The following is a 20,426-nucleotide window of genomic DNA, read 5'->3' as shown; positions in this document are numbered from 1 at the left end:
AATCCTTACCTTTTTGAAGAAAGCTACCATATTTTAAAATCTGTTCTCTAACTGTCTGGCATAGTAGTGAGTATCACAGACATGTTTTAAGGGTTAAAAAGTCTCCAGCAGATTCTGTGAAAGGTCTTGCTGACCTCCGGGCTCCCGCGATCACTCGTAACATGGTGAGAACCCGGATCTCTGTGTGTAAACACAGAGATCCCGGTTCTCTGAGGGGAGCAGTGACAGATCGTTTGTTCATACAAAGTATGAACGGTGATCTGTCATCTCCCCTAGGCAGTCAGCTTTCCCCTTCAGTTAGAACACACACTAGGGGACACAATTAACCCCTTGATCGCCCCTAGTGTTAACCTCTATACTGCCAGGGAAATTTTTACAGTAATCAATGCATTTTTATACCATTGATCGCTGTATTAATGCCAATGGTCCCAAAAATGTGTCAAAATTGTCCGATGTGTTCGTCATAATGTCGCAGTCATGATAAAAATCGCAGATCCCCACCATTACTAGTAAAACAAATAATAATAATAAAAATGCTATAAATCTATCCCCTATTTTGTAGACGCTATAACTTTTGTGCAAACCAATCAACATACACTTATTGCAATTGTTTTACCAAAAATATGTAGAAGAATACATATTGGCCTAAACTGAGGAAAAATAAGTTTTTTTATATATTTTTGGGGGATATTTATTATAGAAAAAAGTAAAAAATAATGATTTTTTTTCAAAATTTACGCTCTTTTTTGTTTATAGCGCAAAAAATAAAAACCACAGAGGTGATCAAATACCATAAAAAGAAAGCTCTATTTATGGGAAAAAAAGGATGTCAATTTTGTTTGGGTGCAACGTCGCATGACCGATCAATTGTCAGTTAAAGCGTTGCAGTGTCGAATCGCAAAACGTGCTCTGGTCAGGAAGGGGGTAAAATCTTCCGGAGCTGAAGCGGTTAAAACAAGAGGAGGCAGCTACTGTTTTATCTGTAAAGGGTTTTAAATGCAGTGTTAACTGACCCCAATCACAATTCTTCTCAGTCTGCTGGTGCATAGATTCTGACTTCAGAAGCTGGAAAATCTCTGCATAGGATGAAGCTGAGAGCACAACTATCACATTTTGGTGAAAACAGGGGAGTTGGAGAGTGCCACTTTTACAGGAAGGACTCTATAACCAACAGTGTCACACTATCTTTATCTACTTAATTTATCACTGTTTTCAAATCAGGATAGGGTTTTGTAAAGCCCTATCCTGTGTGAGTGGAGCCAGTGAGCCCCAACGGGCCGTGGATTAGTTACCCTGTGTGACCTAATTGGTCATGTTTATGTCTGAAGCAGAGCTAAAGGACTTTTGATATGGCCAAATCATGAACCTATCCTTTGATGTCTCTGGCTATCTTTATGTGCCGCCAAATGTTTCAATTTACTGGAATTAATCCAAAAACATTTCCACATTTTGAAGTAAACAGAAAGTGTATTTAACACCATAATATATACTTTGTTTTGTTTAGAATATGGTAGAATACTAAACAATTTTTAACGCAACTAATCATTTTGGTGCCAAACATCTCCTTTATTTCTATTGCGGTGTCAGTTTAAAATGATGTATTTTCTCTGTTTTTAAGACAATAGTTACCAGGACAAATGTATAGGGTGGATCTCACCAGCATGGACACAAACAAAAATAAAAAAATGATTAGGTTTGTTAACTATTCTCTACTTTATCCAAAATAAAAATGTTTTGATTTACACACTTAAATGTTAATTCTGCACAGAAGATATATTATTTAAAGTGCAAATTAGGAACATACCTTGCAAACCCAACTCCTCTACTCACTCCATTGGCATCTCGTAAGATTCTAGTAGAGATAACATGTCCAAATGGCTTTAACATGTTTTCTAGTTCCTGTTCATCCATTGAAATCGGCAAGTTTGAGATGTATAAGTTTGTTGGGTCTTGTTCTTGTTGCTATAAGGGAATGCAATAAACAGTTAGTAAAAATATAATAAAGTTTTTCAAATACAATTTTACTATTGTTTAGTGTTATTTTATAATGATAATAAAGACTGATTATATAATGCTAGTACTGCTGTTGCCCATACCATTTGTTTAAACATGTTCAAAATTAAATTGATATATAAGTTACTGTGCAGCTTTGCTATAATCTCCTTCCCCACTCCCCAAGCCACTCACACACACTGTGAATCACACACAGAACAAATACAATTAGCAAACCTATAATCTGTGCAGCACTCAAACTTTATTTAATTTAAAGCCCTTATTAAAGTCCCAAATAAATAATATATACAACGTAGAATAGTAGTGTCCTTCGAAAAATGTGAATATATCCCTTCCATTAAAGATTTTTGTTCATGCAACCACACCCTTTCAAACTCTGCATTATTGTGCCACTTTCAAAAATATCTTGCTTTCATGAAGACCTTCACTCAAACTATTGGAAATGTGCTCACCCTTTAAAATAGAACTTTACATTATAGGAGGTCAGATACCACTTTATTCATATAAATATATATAAACAAATACTTTTAATTTTATTTGCCATATGTTCATCTCCGCTGTTCCCCAGCGATCCAGAACACTTCAACAGATCAAAAGAAAAAAACACAGCGCTCACTGTTTCCAAAACAATATATAATCCAGACAAAATTCCAGTACTAACGAAATTATTTTGAAGGAAACACCTGTGCAATTTGTGCACAACAAATACTATACACGTGCCTCTCCCAGTGAATGTAGTATTTTTACCTGATATCTTAGACCTCTGAATGATTCTGGGATTCAATACCCCTTTAAATACTACAATGACATATTTCCACACTGTGCCATCAACCACATACATGTAGTCTGCTCACCCTGAAATGTGAACTTCTAAATGATTAATGAGGTCTGCTATTAGGGATGAGCCGAACACCCCCCTGTTCGGTTCGCACCAGAACCTGCGAACAGACCTAAACTTCGTGTGAACTTTAGAACCCTATTAAAGTCTATGGGACTCGAACGTTCACAATCTAAAGTGCTCATTTTAAAGGGTAATATGCAAGTTACTGTCCTAAAAAGTGTTTGGGGACCCGGGTCCTGCCCCAGGGGACATGGATCAATGCAAAAAAAAGTTTTAAAAATGGCCGTTTTTTCAGGAGCAGTGATTTTAATAATGATTAAAGTGAAACAATAAAAGTGTAATATTCCTTTAAATTTCGTAGCTGGGGGGTATCTATAGTATGCCTGTGAAGGGGCGCATGTTTCTGGTGCTTAGAACTGTCGCTGCACAAAGTGTCATTTGTGCAGGAAAAAAAGTCTTTTAAAATCACTTGCGGCTATTGTCGGGTCCCGTAATACAGAGAACACTCAATGAGTGTTCTCTGTATTAGCCGACAATTCATTCATTCATTGATTAAAAAAAAAAAAAAAAAAAAAAGCGTGGGGGTTCCCCTAAATTCAATTACCAGGCCCTTCAGGTCTGATATGGATATTAAGGGGAACCCCGTGTCAAATTAAAAAAAAAATTGACATGGGGGTCCCCCCAAATATCCATACCAGACCCTTCAGGTCTGATATGGATATTAAGGGGAACCCCGCATCAAATTTAAAAAAAAATTGACGTGGGGGTCCCCCTAAAAATCCATATCAGACCCTTTATCCGAGCACGCAACCTGGCAGGCCGCAGGAAAAGAGGGGGGGGACGAGAGAGCGGCCCCCCCTCCCTCCTGAACCGTACCAGGCCACATACCCTCAACATTGGGAGGATGCTTTGGGGGTCTGTGACCCCTCAAAGCACCTTGTCCCCATGTTGATAAGGACAAGGGCCTCATCCTCACAACCCTGGCCGTTGGTTGTGAGGGTCTGCGGGCGGGGGGCTTATCAGAATCTGGAAGCCCCCTTTAACAAGGGGACCCCCAGATCCCGGCCCCCCCTGTTTGAAATGGTAAGGGGGTACAAAAGTACCCCTACCATTTCACAAAGAAAGTGTCAAAATGGTTAAATAAGACAAACACACTTTTGAAAAATTCCTTTATTAAAAATGAAAAAAAAAAAAAGATTCCAGCGGTGCTAATCCACTCTTGCTATCCAGCAACGAATCTCCGGGGTCCAGCGATGGATGATCATATCCAGCGACGGGGGAATCTCTCAGTCCAGCGCTGTCCATACATCCGTCTTCTGTCTCCTCTCCGGAGACACTGCAGAGAGCACAGCGCTGACGTTTCTTATATTGGGAGGGCGGGGCCACCCGTCACCTGACCCCACCCCTCTGACGCTGCAGAGGGAAGCCAGGGGTTCCCCAGTGACGTGTGGGTGACCCCGCCCCCTCTGATGTAATGCAGGTTTCCGTTACATCAGAGGGGGCGGGGTCACCAACACGTCCATAATTTTAAAGGAATTTTTCAAAAGTGTGTTTGTCTTATTTAACCATTTTGACACTTTCTTTGTGAAATGGTAGGGGTACTTTTGTACCCCCTTACCATTTCAAACAGGGGAGGGGCCGGGATCTGGGGGTCCCCTTGTTAAAGGGGGCTTCCAGATTCTGATAAGCCCCCCGCCCGCAGACCCTCACAACCAACGGCCAGGGTTGTGAGGATGAGGCCCTTGTCCTTATCAACATGGGGACAAGGTGCTTTGAGGGGTCACAGACCCCCAAAGCATCCTCCCAATGTTGAGGGTATGTGGCCTGGTACGGTTCAGGAGGGAGGGGGGGCCGCTCTCTCGTCCCCCCCTCTTTTCCTGCGGCCTGCCAGGTTGCGTGCTCGGATAAAGGGTCTGATATGGATTTTTAGGGGGACCCCCCACGTCAATTTTTTTTAAAAATTTGATGCGGGGTTCCCCTTAATATCCATATCAGACCTGAAGGGTCTGGTATGGATATTTGGGGGGACCCCCACATCAATTTTTTTTTTAAATTTGACACGGGGTTCCCCTTAATATCCATGTCAGACCTGAAGGGCCTGGTAATTGAATTTAGGGGAACCCCCACGCTTTTTTTTTTTTTTTTTAATCAATGAATGAATGAATTGTAGGCTAATACAGAGAACACTCATTGAGACCCGACAATAGCCGCAAGTGATTTTAAAGGACTTTTTTTCCTGCACAAATGACACTTTGTGCAGCGACAGTTCTAAGCACCAGAAACATGCGCCCCTTCACAGGCATACTATAGATACCCCCCAGCTACGAAATTTAAAGGAATATTACACTTTTATTGTTTCACTTTAATCATTATTAAAATCACTGCTCCTGAAAAAACGGCTTTTTTTAAAACTTTTTTTTGCATTGATCCATGTCCCCTGGGGCAGGACCCGGGTCCCCAAACACTTTTTAGGACAGTAATCTGCATATTACCCTTTAAAATGAGCACTTTAGATTTCTCCCATAGACTTGTATAGGGTGTTCCGGCTTTTCGAATTTGCTGCGAACAGCCCAAATTGTTCACTGTTCGCTGAACAGGCGAACAGGCAATGTTCGAGTAGAACATGAGTTCGACTCGAACTCGAAGCTCATCCCTATCTGCTATAACTTTAAATGTACGCAATCTATCTCAATCCCAGATCATATGTTCAATGCTCAACCACAGCATAGACCTCTCAACACTTGAGGTCTAATATCACTTAAGGTTCTCTCTTGAGATGGATCTTGCATGTGTGTCACAATAATTTTAGTGAAAAGTTTCAAATCTGGGATTGGCCTATAACTCCTATGGGAATGTTTGACCATTCTCCGAGAAGCACATTTGTGAGGTCATGCACTAATGTTGGACGAGAAGGCAAGGTTTGCAGTCTCCGCTCTAATTCAACCCAAAAGTGTTCTATCGGGTTGAGGTCAGGACTCTGGGCAGGCCAGTCAAGTTCCTCCACCGCAAACTCACTCATCCATGTCTTTATAGACCTTACTTTGTGCACTGGTCCAAATCATTTGGTGGAGGGGGATTATGGTGTGGGGTTGATTTTCAGGGGTTGGGCTTGGCCCCTTAGTTCCAGTGAAGAGAACTCTTGAGGCATTAGCATACCCAGATATTTTGGAAGATTTCATGCTCCCAACTTTGTGGGAACAGTTTGGGGATGGCCCTCTTCTGTTCTAACATAACTGCGCACATCAGTGCCTGACCTGTTATAGCTATAGGGTGGGCCAACTCACTATTGAACCCTACTGACTAAGACTGGGATGCCATTAATGTGTGTGCAAAGACAGGCATCCCAATACTTTTGACAATATAGTGTATGTAAAGTGGACCTGAACTCAGAAAGTGAAGATTTGTTAAAGGGACATGTTAATTGTGCCTAAGCAAAACACTGAAAAATATGCCTTTTGTTTTAAAGTCTCCCTAAGAAAAATAGTAGTACAGTTCCTAGTAGACATGTGCGGTTCGTTTCGTATGAATCGAAAATTCCTATGAATTTCAGAAAATTCGTACATTTGGAAGCATCCGAAATACAAATTTCTATGCTTCTGAATTGTATACGAAACACGAAATTTTATTGACGAATTTCGGATCCAAATTCTATTACAATGGAAACGTGATTGGTGTTTTGTTGACCATTTAGAGGTTTTCTTCTTCTGCTGAGCAAGGGTTGGGAAAATTACCTTTTTTAATATGGGATTGGGAGACTGGAACTGGTAGTCGATGGGAGATTCAGAATTGGACAAAATAAGAATGTTAATTAATATAATTTTATTATTGTCATAATAATTACCATTATTTGTTATGATGAAGGTAAAAACCCAGGAAGTCAGCACAGCACAGGGATGGTGGGAGCCCCTTATAATGAACACAGCAGGGGCACAGCCCCATGAGGAAGTCAGCACAGCACAGGGATGGTGGGAGCCCCTCATAATGAGCACAGCAGGGGTACAGCCCCAAGAGGAAGTCAGCACAGCACAGGGATGGTGGGAGCCCCTCATAATGAGCATAATGAGTCGATGACTGCCAGAATTGAGAAAGATATCTTTTGCTTTTTAAATTCATCATAACGAATGCTTGTAATTGTTACGAAAAGTTAATGAACCTAATAAAAATTCGTATTTCGTACGAATCCAAATTGAATTTCGGACACGAATTACAAAATACACATTAATGGCTAATATGAATCAGAACGGAATGAAACAAAACAAATTTATTTACGGCGCACATGTCTACTTCCTGGTATGTTAGGGTGCCTAGGCACTTCTGTCACTACAGGCTTACAGTAGTGTATATTGTATGCAGTGTGAGATCTAGGCCACTGCTGCTTTTTTTCTGCCAGTCTCAGGATTTGAAGTGAGATTTGGTGATGTCACTATTGTTCTGTTCACTATTCTCTTTGCTGGACACTCTAACATGTAGAAGCAAAACCCAGTCTCTATCAAGATGGCTGCCTCCACACAGAGACACAGTGTAGAACAAAGCATGGTAAATCAATTAGACGGCACAGTTTAGCTACAAGAAGACCATGATCAATTATTGTGACTGGTCCTTTACCTTCTGCCTGCTTTTTGGGGCACAGTTCCTCATTAAAGATTTGTTCATAAAACAGTATATTACAGCTCACCCATTTTTTGTTTTAATTATATTTTAAATATTAGACTGACAGAAACTCCAATAATGACATTATCACAAGAGTAGAAATATAGAACAGACTTCAAGAATGAACAATGCATACAGTGGAATTCAAGCAATGATTCAGGTTTAGCTCCTTTTCACACAACTCAAACTTTGTTTATGAACGTAGGTTCTTGGCTTGATTCACACTCTAACAGTAGAAAACAACTACTCCTTAGAGGCACATCGGTTTTTCAAAGTGTCTACATTACGCGAAGCACTGCTGCAACTTAAACAAGATCTACTGAAGCCATTAGCCTCAGGCTACATTCAACAGGATCAAAATTACATTGATTGAATACAACTGAGTAACAAATAGCAACAATGCAAAGTTATGGTGCGTACTTCATACTGCTGAAACAATTGACTTTTGGGCAATTAAATGACTTGTGGCATAAATGACTTTTCAAACACATTGTATTATGATTTGATTATTTGCTGTAGCATGTGTATTTATTTACAGGCATGCAAAGAAGAAATATATTCTTTCAAGAAAATATTGCTTTCTTCTTCACAGATGTGTGAAGTTTTTTTAGCGGGAGAAAGGCTATTATATGTAGCACTCTCTAGTGTACAGTTCCGGTAGGTACATTTAGTGGACTCATAGTAGCTTGTAAGAGTCTAGAAAATTGGTTTGGGTTCAGCTTAAGGTCAGGCTGGAAGGCTCTGCAGATCAGGCCTCTATCTCCTCCCCCTGGTTCTGGAGGTTCATGGAAACTTTGAGAAGATATTGGGCGGAAGTGCAGAGACAAGGATCTGAATATTCATGGGAGTTTGACCAATCCTCAGGTAGGAGGCCTGGCAAGGTGGTCAGACAGGCCCATAAATATTAAAGAACCTTGTTGGGTCGAGGATGGAGTTCTGAGGTTGGAGTCATAGACCTGGGAGAAGACCCTGGGGCTGGGGGGCTCTGCCAGAGGAAGCTGAAAAAATGGATCTCCACTACCCTTCCGTCTCTTCCAGGAGACACCCTGGCTAGCATGGGAAGACCTAGACAGCAGGAGGCCTGAACATCAGTCATATCCCAGGCAGCAGGGACAGTTTGAGTACCTCTACACCCCCCAGTGCCTACATGGGAGAAGGCTGCTAGATGCAATAGCCAGCATGCTTTCATTGGGACAGTGTCAAAGCTAACCTAAATCCCTTGCTCTGGAACACTTTTCAGGATAGCCAGGTGGGATGGTATTTTCAAGTGTTGTGAGTTTCACAAAGGGGACATAGTACGCCTGCTTACAGTTTGGAACTTTACTAATTCATACTAGGGGACATGTTGCTACTGATCCATGATAGACTGATATTATTCTGGAGGAGTACAGTCCAAAATCTGCATTTTTGTGTACATAATGAAAGAAGTTTGTCCTCAAGATGTTCTACCAAGTCAAGTGAGTCATCCCACAATCCCTTATCCCTACCCAAGTTGTTTTTCCCTAAATAAAACAACAAAACCAATCACATGGACTGGTTACTGTCTCAGTGCTTAAGTTGGAAAATAGGGGGACCCGAAAATCCAGTGCCCCCCCCCCAAGGAGTAGCTCTACATATATGCTATGTGATACCTGAATAAATTTAGGGGTCATATAATAAGAGTAGTGGCTTATATAAAACCATAGTACAAACTGCAGAGGCACTGTGTAAAATATATCAACCAATAGTAGCTAATCAGCTTTCAACTTTTACGTAAACCCATGTTAAAAAAGAAGTATGGGGTTGTGTTTTTTTCCAGATTCATACTTACCTAAGTGGATACAGCATTGGCCCGATGCTGCATCTGTCCCGCTGCACTGAGAACTGAGCGATCAAACACCGTCAATCACTCGGTTCTCCCATCTCCCCGAGCAGAGAGCTGCTGACTATTAGTCAGCAGCTCTGTGTTCTGTCCCCTCCTCACTCACTGGAGCACTGAGCTGTGGAGGGGGTGGAAGGGCTGGCTCAAGCTCCTAGTGGCTTGCTGAGAGCTTGAGCCGGGTGTCGGTCCAAGCATCTGCCGGATCCTAACTTGTCGTGAGACATGGAGCCTAGACCGACTTCTGTGACAAAAGCACAGAGCGGACTTCAGGCTTTGGCTTTACTTCTCCTTTTAGTAAAATTTTACTGATTTCTGTGGATTACTAACTTTGTTTAGCCATTGAACTATCTTCCTAAATAAAGCTCTAAGTCTGTTTTAACTAAACTTCAATGTTCCATTATATCTACACAAAAATTTACTCCCTGAGGTTGCAAACAAGCCATGCTCTGGACACTATGCAGTCTTATCTCTAGCAGACTTATCAAACCCGAACAGATTAACTCTGTGAGCTAAAGACCACCCCTAAAGCCCTGTACACACGATTGGAAATCCCGCCAGCAAAAGTCTGATGAGAGCTTTTGGTCAGAAATTGAGAGCAGGTTCTCTATTTTTCCGACGCAAAAAGTTCCGATCATAAATTCCGATCGTCTGTAGCAATTCCGACATGCAAAATTCCTACGCATGCTCAGAAGTATTGAACTTAATTTTCTCAGCTCGTCGTAGTGTTGTACGTCATTGCGTTCTTGACGGTCAAAAGTTCAGAGAACTTTTGTGTGACCATGTGTATGCAAGCTTGAGCAGAATTCCATTGGAAAAACCAAGATTTTTCGGAGGCAAACTCAGATTATGTGTATGCACACGTTATGGAGAGAGGAAGGTGTTCTGTAATACTAACATGCTTCTTGTCCTAGGGTAATAATGCTGCTTTTCTATAGATACAATACAATGAGTGAGCATTGTCACACTAGGACAAGAAATGTGTGTTAGAATCACCAGGTGAAAACAAATAACCACCAGGTCTAAGGACTGGTTGGTTGTGATTTATTAAAGTTAGTTTCTTGGGTTTAGGTACACCTTAATATTCAAATTAATCATGCATTTTTTGCCTAACGCAACTCTTATATCGGTAATAAATATCGATAAAAATTGTATTAAATGTTTTCACTACCAATGAAATGGGGTAATATTACAACATTTTTCTGCACTCTATTAATTATAACAGAGTGAAGCCACAAAATAACTTAATGATGTTCATTTATTGCACTGCAATATACACAGCTGTGATAAGCCTAATGTAAGAGTTTGCACTAAGTAGCTGGGAGTACATAAAAAGAATGACCTCCAGACCTTTGTTACTTTGGTGCTCCCACTACAGCTACTAACTGAAAAATGTAGGAAATGTAAACGGTGACATCTGTGATTATCATTAGGAAGTCAGTGCTTTACATACTTTCCTTTTTTTGACCATGTTTACTTTAATTTTGGAGTGGATTTGTTAGAGTGGTATTCTTTAAGAGGAACAATTTGTTTTGGTGCATAAACAGGCAACCTGTACAGATATCAATAAAACATCAAATGCATCTATTTTTATAGTATTTTTCTATAAGAACTTGGATTTGGTTAATGCAAACTAATTCTTTCAACAGGCATGTTTCATCTCCTGTTACTTTATATTTATTGGTTCCTTCAGGCAGAATTCGGCCACCCCACAGGACTTCAGAACCTAGGACACATGTTATGGGCCACTTGTATTAAACCATGAATTGTGCTGGCCTAGCACCCAGCTAGCTTTCATTTATGTTAATATCACTCTTAAGTCTACGCTTATTAAAATCTATCCTGGATCTATAGATTTCAAGTGCCCAATGAGCCCTAGCATACACACACACACACACACACACACACACAAATATATAAATATATAAATATATATATATAAATATATATATATATATATATATATATATATATATATATATATATATATATATATATATATATATATATATATATATATATATATATATATATGTTTTACCTATTGGGGTTACTGTCAAGCCAAGGGAACTTTTTTGTGTAGTTCACCTCCCAGTCCGTTGAGGTTCAGTTTGAACTCTGGACTGTGTGGTTGGTCATTGACATTTTTCATTAATGGTTTATAATAAACAAATATTTTTATTTAAAAAAAGAAGAAAAATATGTTCTTGTATCTAAATGACAATCTAGGATGTGGCATAGTGTGTTATTCATTGTGCTGTCCACAGTTTCACCCTGTGATGACAGCATAAATATATTACATATGAACTAAGGCATATAAGATACAAAATCTGTAGGGGAAGGTGCGGGAGCTACTTGTGGCTTCTGCATTCAGCAAACAACTAGTTTATTTGGGCCATGAAGTAATGTATAACTGAAGTAAAAACCTTCTTGGAATAGGCAGAGGAAGTGGAAATGCCTGATGGTGCTAGAGAAAATAACACTGATAGCAAAGGCTGTAGGAGGAGAGGACATGTGTTCAGGTTGTAGACATTGGCCATTTCATTGGGCATGTTGCAAGCTGTACCAGAGTCATTAGTAGGGTGTTTGCTGTGAGTCCTCAGGATAGTATAATTGTCTAGAATTAAGCATGTTGCAGCCATGGGGGGGGGGGGGGGGGGGGGTAATGCAATGGAAGTTCAGGATGTGAGGCTGAGCCTCTTGTAGCAGTTGAGGACCAGATTTCCAGAGGTGGTCAAAGTAATTTTAGGTGGGCAGCACAAATAGACCATTGGAGTGCTCTTTGTAATTCAGGGGTGAGAGCAATGATGTGCTTGCTTGATGTCAGTGGTCCGTCCTTTTGCGTCAACCCCTCCCTTGGTAAGAACTGGGGGAAGGAGGGCATTTCAATGGAACCCAGTGGCAATGCCAACAGCTCTAGATCTGGAAGGCACTCTGCTGCTAATGAACAGTCCAGCTTGGTCCCTCAAATCCAGGCTGAGGGTAGGCCACACTGGATAGATGCAACCAACCAGCCCTAGGTGTAATTTTGAGACAAGTTATGATCGAAGAGAAAAATGCTAGCTAAAATAGATTGGTCTTTAAATAGCAGGACTGAAAAAAAGACATCCATTCTCTTAGGACATAAGTATTCAATCTTCACATGGCAGTAGGACCTGAAAAATTAAGACATCTTGTGTCCATCAGTGAATGAAAAAGAAACAAATTGTTTCTTCAGTCTATGTTGCTGTTGGAGGGTTTCTTTAACTGTCTGTCTGGAAAAAGGTTGTCCCTGGAACAGAGTCTTGGACAAACAAACAGGGATTATAATGCTTCCCTGTTCTATCTGAAACTGAAATACGTTTGGGATGTAGACTTTAAATATTCCATAATCAGATTCTAATGCATTGGAAAACAAATTATATTGACATATCTAAGCATTTTGCACCGTTCTACAGTGGTAATTAATAAGTCCAATGATAAAATGCTGAGGTTACCAATATACTGTGCAGGGTTATAAAAGAGATAACAATGTGGTAGAATATGAACAAATGTGTGGCTATATGATAGCTTTATTCATCTTTATTTTGTCTCTCTGTATCAGCACTTAACAGAAAACAATAGACTTTGCACTGTTAAACACTTTAAATAGTTCTTCCTAGTTTGTAATTAGGCAAAGTAATCATGCACAGTAACCGTTACACATCTAGAAGTATCAGTAGGCAACAATAATATATTGGCCGCGCAAAGCATTTGCATATAAAACAAAACTAAGTTCCAATTGTTCACCAAAGGTAAATAGTAATGATTATGTTTGGCTCATGTTTGGTTCATAAATCAAAACTGTGCGAGTCGAACCAATTAAGACCAGTAAAGAATGCATTTTTGAAGCTATAAAATTATGAAAATTCACACAAGTCTATATTGAACCGAAAGAGAACATTGTTACATCAAGAAAACTGCATAGCTAACATACTTAGGAATGGACAGCAGAGAACTCATGCAGTCTATTAAAATGGTAGAACTCATTAGAGCAGCATCAGAATCATTGTTATTCACAGCACTGTTGTGGATAATAAAACAAATCCATATACTTGTACAAAGGGCTGACTTGGTTACTGAGCTGAGAATAGTGAGCAAGCTTCTTGCTAATGCCTTTATTACATGACAGGCATGAGGAAAATTATGTATAATGATCATTACCAAAAACAATAACACTTTTCCCCATAGTATACAATGACTGTTTCATGCCAGCTCTTTTGACAATCGTGATAAATCATGTAGCTTTTTCAGCTGTCATGTTCAGTCTGCTTGCATAATTGTAAGGGCAGTTTGACAATGGATAGGAGATTATTTAAAAAAAGATAGCCAATTTAAAACTTGAACCAGTTTATACAATGTCTGATATTTAACCCTAGACTGGTGATTTCTGAGGCTAGCAATAGACAAAACAGTTGCCTGATCTGGTTGTTTCAACTGACATGGGCAACATTTTCATGTTATCACTATGGCATTCGCAAATACCAGTTTGGGAGAAAGATCAATCACTCTGGTGGGTAAACTTTGTCCAATGTTTTTTATTTCATCTGACATAAATATTTGGTCGCTTGTCTCCTCCTGTCATCTTGGTCCCCTGTCACAGCCATCAAAGCTAGTAACTGCCTAAACAAATTTTATAAGCACATTGTTAAAAGATCAAACACTTATCTTAACTTAGTACCACTTATCTGGACAGAGAACAATAGTGAGAACATATTGTGCCATTGATGCCCCCCTCTTAAAAGTTCTCAACCAGCAAGCTGATCTAATCAGATTGGTTGCCAACTAGGCCCTGTTCTCTTCTGAGCTGTGGCTGTGCTTTAGTTGCTGCCCTATATGAAAATGTTGGTCTCTCTGCAACAGAACCAATTAAAGCCTGTGGTTAAAACTTTGGATAGATTGTTTCTCCACAAAGCTGAAGAAAATATGGTGAACGTGGGGACTCACTCCAAAACTGAAAGAAGTTTCCAGAGCATAGGGCAGGGAGATTTAGATGATGAGATAAATATTTATCATGCCCCAGTAAATTCCTGGAAGAAGGCATCCAGAAGGTGGCAGGAGAGGCAGTAAATGTGCCAAAGGCCTGAGCAGAGTGCCCCACCCCCCCCCAGGGAAATTTCTGATTCTCTTGGGGCTGCTGCCCCTGGAGGTAACTCTACTAAGAGTAGAAACTGCAGTCTGTGCCTCTGTGCATCTGCTGGTCCGAGGACCTTGGGAACTGCACTGAAGTCCTGGTGTGGAGAAGGCTATAGTTAATCTCCCTCACTGAGGATCTACCTGCAGATGCCAAGTGGCAGACAACTCCTGGGATACTGTGAGTAAAGACCTTTCTGGGAGCTGGGGAATAAATGTGCAATAGATGTGGAAGTGGCATAAGGGAACTAAGTGCCAGAAGGGGCTTTATGGATTGCTGTATCACATAAGTATTGTAAAGCACTGTTGGCACTATATAAATCCTGTATTATAATAAGAATAATAATAATAAGAAAAAACTTATGGTGATTAAATACCACCAAGAGAAAGCTCAATCTGTATAAAAAAATAATAACAATTTTGTTTGAGTACAGTGTTGCATGAGTATTCAAAGTGTGACAGAGATGAAATCTAAAAATTTGCCTGCGCAGGAAAGGGGTGAAAGTGTCCATTGCTTAATAACTTTATTTGCCACCACTTTCCTTCCTTCAGTGTGCTTATGCCATCCTTTTCCACATCCTTTAATTGTAGTCACTTTCATTGCATTCTTCCTACTAATCAGATACAGCATGATATCACAAATTTGTAATTACATTTCTATCAATACTAAGGGATTGAATATCCCAGAAAAAGGACCACTGCTTTTTCCCACATCAAGAAACCTAAAGCTCATACTGTCTTTCTGCAGGAAGCACAATACAAGAAAAACAATATCTGTAGACTCTGAGTGGTGACAGCAAGTGGATTTTATATCAAGTAGAAGAGGTAAGGGCCACATCCTTAGATACCTTTGCCCAACACAGAACCATCTGGTCACCCTGACTTTACTATAGAAAGCTGCTTTTGTGATTGACGTTTGACTATACGAACTGTATACATCCATTCGCACCAAGGGTAGTCCTGTATGCTCTTCAAAGTATGGGAAAGATCAACCACTCTCATTCACTTATATCCATTTATTTCTTGTTTTCATTACTTATACTCTTACTTTGCACCTCCCCTCCTTCGCTCTCTCTCCCTCCCCTCCTTCCCTAGTTACTGCCCCCCCCCCTTTTCTTTCTTCCCTCTTCTCACCTCTAATTTTCTTCATTCTACTAAACCCTTATCCTCCTTTGCCTTAATCTTTTTCTCACGTATCCTTTTATCTTCTCCTTCCTATCGCCTTCACCTCCCCTCTACATCCAACCCCCTCTATCAGAAGCCTTATTTCCTATTAATTTTAGTTAACACTACTTGGTAATTCACCTCTCTGGAATTCATTTCCTAGCAAAGGCCCTCCATTTATTTTTCTTTGCTATTCTAGAGAGGAGAGGAACAGATATACATTAAAATAAAATAGGTTATTTTCCTATTCCAATCCTCCCGATCAAGATCATTTGTATATTTCTATTTTCGTTCACGGCATATTTCCTGGGTTAAATTTAAAATCTTATCTGACATTTTTGTGTTCAAGAAGTATTATTAGAATATTGATTGGTGATACTGTATTATTGCACCTGCTTATTGTGTCATCTCTCACTTTATGCTCTACAATTGCTCTAACGATCCTCAATTGTGATTGCCTTTTGGCTTAGTGTCGTATATTGAACTGAGCACATCTTTGCCTATAAATAAAGTTATTCAAAAATGTGCTGTAAAAGCCATGGACTAGAAAAAATATAAAACTGAAATCTGACTCTGCTGACATTTATGGTTTTATGTTTCATGAAAGGAGCATCACTATGCTGCATGTATGTGTTTTTGCAAATGTCTAAAAAGTGAAGATCTTTGAAATGATCTGTCTTTAAAACACCCTCTAGGATACTTCCAAATATCTGTGGCTGTTACTGTGAGGATATCTCACGAGGACATTGGGTTATTACAGCCAGTGCATTTGTCACCTTACCATTCAGTAACTAATTGAGCGTTGTTAATGGGGCTGTGATCTCTTCAATCAATCTTACCTTTAATACTCAAAAAGGTTTCACACTAGAAGAAATATTTTCAAGTTTAAAAAGTATGTCAAATTCATTTTGTTAGGCATTAGATTAATGGTATTCTAGGACAGCAAGTGATTATTTATATCAATGTTTGTGGCTGGGTGTTATTAAGAAGTCTTAACAGCAAGTCATTCAATAAAAACCACACATGTTCGTTGATAAATTCACGTACTTATATACCGAACAGAAGGGACATTTAGTATATTACCAGGCCTAACAACTGATATCAAGCCCTAAGATGACCCAATTTTAACCCTAACACAATAAGCCATGTTGCTGTTCCCCTTTTATACCTAGTGACTTCTTATGTTGTGCAAGGAATATGTTTATACCCTTCATCCCATGAAACTATCACTTTTCCACATCTCTGTATTTAAGTGGAGATAGGATGAAGAGCAATGGCAGTGGCATACTGCAGGCTGTTGTGTGCTAAAAGTACCCACTATCAGAGGTACAGTGCTTCATTTACAATTTTAAAGATAATACATTTCAGCCCAACTCTTAGTTAAATGAGTTCAAGTGTATCAAAGCAAAAGGTGTGTAAAGTCTTATAATTAATTCTCTTCAGATAGCAACCACATCCCTAAAGCAGAGTGCCACCTAAAAGTGGAACTTCCACTTATTCGTCTCCTCCCCCTCTCCGGTGCCACATTTAGCACCTTTTAGGGCGGAGGGGGGAACGTGGACCTTCTGGGAGACTGGGCCATGGTGAAGTATGTCAGCAGCTTGACCCCCCTCTTCCTCTCTCCCCTTTTGCCAGGCCAGTGAGAGAGCGCAGCTTGCTTCGCACATACACAGTAGGGACCCAATCATGAATCTGAAAAGCTACCCTGTTGGGTTCACTTACCAGCAATGGCAACGGCAGCACCCGACCAGCCAATGTAAACATTGGCTGCTTTGCTGACACCGCTGGACTCCAAGAATGGCAAGTGTCCTAATGTTAAAAGTCAGCAGCTACAGTATGTAAAGGGGTGGGCAGAACTCCTCTTTAACAAAGTATATACTCTGCCATGCTGCTGTAAAGAAGAACCCCTACTCTCTGTGTGGAAGCAGTCGTTTCTCAGAAGAGGTCTAAAATATTCCCTGCTTAAGCATACCTAGAGCTGTGCAATCAGCAAAACTCATGCCCCAGTTAATTGGAAAGATCCAACTCTGTCGAACCTCTTCAAAGAGACCACTATTTATAAAGAAAGAGCAAGGGTCCTTCTCTAAATCACTCTGGCAGGAACAAACTGTAAAGCTGGCTATAGTTAAAATGAAATTCAACCAGTTGAGCTGGAACCTGTTAAATTTCTATCATTGCTTGGCTGCCATGGTTCAACAGAAGTCAATCATTAAATCAGCTTCTGCCAAACTATCATACTGTAACATTTTAATTGATCAATGACTGCAGCCAATCAGTGGAGAGTCCTGAAATATACAATGCCCTGGCAGGGGTGCAGGGGGTGGACCCCATCCACCTCGTTTGTGTGGATAGAGAAAACTACTCTTTTTTTTTTTATTCAGTCCACTGTCTGAATTAAGAAGAAAATCAACCATCTATGGTCAGTTTAAGACATTGCAATCCTTTTGTTTTGATGCATCCGAAGAGTATTTAGAAAATTTAAATTCCAGCTGGGAATTAAAGGCTAAGTTCACTTTTAGAACATGCTACATCTGTATTTAGGGTATCAAATGTAATATGTTGTTCCACCATCCTTCTCACCCCTGATCACCCCCCCCCTGACAGCAAGAGTGGGGTTTCTCTCAACTGCAGCTGTTCTCAAATTTCAAATTGATGCTGCTGATCAGCACACCTGTATTTAATTTACTGTTCCTCTGACTTTCTAACTAAAAGTTTGGAGGAAGGTGTGGGCAAACAGCTGGGGAGGGGAGTGTTCAGGGGCCTGACTTTGCACCTGCAATCTGGGAATGGTGAAAGCAGTGCTTTGCAGGCTCCCATAGGAAAAAAATAAAAAATTATGTTTTCTGCAAAAATATGTCCATTTATAACTTTTTCCTTAAAATTAGACTTAGTCTTTAACTATATATAAGCTGATAATTAACAAGCATGTGTTTATACTTTAATAAAATTAGAGCAAAGCACAACTATAAATGACTGCATTTATGGGTATATAACATGCACTCCCCCCCCCCCGAAAATAGGGGGCAAATCACTGGTGTGTCTTATATGTCGATAGTGTACCTCTGAGGGGAAGGAGGGGGACGAGTGCTGCTGGAATTCACTGAGCTGTCATTTCCTGTTTACTTGGCTCTCACGTCACCCACACAGTCCCGCCTCCGCCACCAGCATTGGACCAGTGTCCTGTCTATCACAGGAGCTGACCCAATGCCGATTGCAGAGGCGGGACTGTGTGTGTGACTGCCGAGTGAGAGCTGAGTGAGAGCCAAGTAAACAGGAAATGACGGCTCTGTGATTTCCTGCACTGTTCAGGCTGCATTGATGAGAGATGGTGAGGCTGCAGATGGGCATTGAGACTGAAAATTGGCATAAATCAGGCTGCATTGAGGCTTTAAATGGGAATTAATCAGGCTGCATCAAGGCTGAAAAAGAACATTAATCAGGTTGCATTGATGGCAGATGGGCTGCAGGTTGGCATTGATCAGGCTGCATTGAGGCTGCAGATGAGCATTGATCAGTTTGTATTGATGGGAGATGGGGAGGCTACAGATGGGAACTAATCAGGCTGCATTGAGGGGCTAAGACCCTTATTGTACTTTAAAGTTGTTCATTTCAAAAATATGTTTTTTTTCCCTGAAACCTCCCTCTTAATATGAAGGTGCGTGTTGATATAGTCATCTCTCTAACAAGTACTACTCCAGTCTGGCTTTCTACTTTTCAAACTCTCACATCTCAGCATAAGACATCCCATAAAATGAAATGGACATGACTTTTAATGGCATTAAAAGAACAAATGACAAGAAACAGTAAATGCGTCAGTCCTCTCCTTTTTATTTTCATCATTTTGTTCAACATGTTCTCTCTTAATTGCCAGCTAATCTAGGCTAAAATATCCAATTTCTACATCTGTTTACATAGGTAACACTAATTAAAATGTTGGTTGGTGTCTTTTCCTATATGTCAATTTGTACTACAGACCATATAGTGTCACATTATAAAACATATATTTATGGTCAGCAAGGTCTTGGTGGTAGAGATTATGACAAGTGCTTATGCCAGATAAGAAAAACATTTCATAATGGCAAATATTGTGGTGACACTAACCATTATGTGCATGTACAATTTTAAAGCATACCCAAACAAATGTTTAATGTTGATCTATTTTGAAACCCCTCTCCTCTGTAAGCAAAACTGCCTAAATCATTACTGTTTACTTATGGTTTTGGCAGTTCTGTTTTATGTGTATCATTTTGCCTCCCCCTACATCAGCAAATTACTGCTATAATGATGTATTACTTGTTGATACCAACAACCCAGTAGATCACCATGATAAGAGCTGTTGCTAAAGATTAGATATATGGTGGAAGGTGTTGGTCATCTTACTTTAAAAAAGTAATTAGTTAAGTTACAAATTACTTCTCCCAAAAAGTAATTGCGTTAGTAACTTCGTTACTACATTGGAAAAGTAATTAGTTACTCAGCAAAGTAACTGTGACTTTTTTTAAAATATTATATAAACGGGACTAGCGAAGGAAGTGAATGTCGCCGCTTCCATCGGAGAGATTGACACCTCGTGAGCCCCGTCGCCTGGTATGGATTTAAAGAGGAACCCCAATGCCGAAAAAATGGTGTGGGGGTCCCCCAAAGTCCATAGCAGACCCTTATCCGAGCACGCAGCCCGGCCGGTCAGTAAAGGGGGTGGAGACAAGCGGGCGCCCCCCCTCCTGAGTCGTACCAGGCCGCATGCCCTCA

General features: G+C 40.1%; 1 protein-coding gene across 1 annotated transcript in view; it reads right to left on the bottom strand.

Moving 5' to 3' along the window:
- Positions 1 to 20,426, bottom strand: part of RBMS3 (RNA binding motif single stranded interacting protein 3) — an 859,182-nt gene that overhangs the window by 199,095 nt on the left and 639,661 nt on the right. The window contains exon 5 of the mRNA XM_077491456.1: positions 1,805 to 1,962. Within this exon, the coding sequence (XP_077347582.1) occupies positions 1,805 to 1,962 (158 nt within the window). The remainder of the gene's footprint in view (positions 1 to 1,804; positions 1,963 to 20,426) is intronic.

Source organism: Lithobates pipiens, unplaced genomic scaffold (assembly GCF_037356315.1).
Source record: "Lithobates pipiens isolate NorthernLeopardFrog02 unplaced genomic scaffold, aLitPip1_a1.2 Scaffold_19, whole genome shotgun sequence".
NCBI classification, from domain to species: domain Eukaryota; kingdom Metazoa; phylum Chordata; class Amphibia; order Anura; family Ranidae; genus Lithobates; species Lithobates pipiens.
The sequence above is the reverse complement of the archived record's forward strand: the minus strand, read 5'-3'. Positions and strand labels throughout refer to the sequence as shown.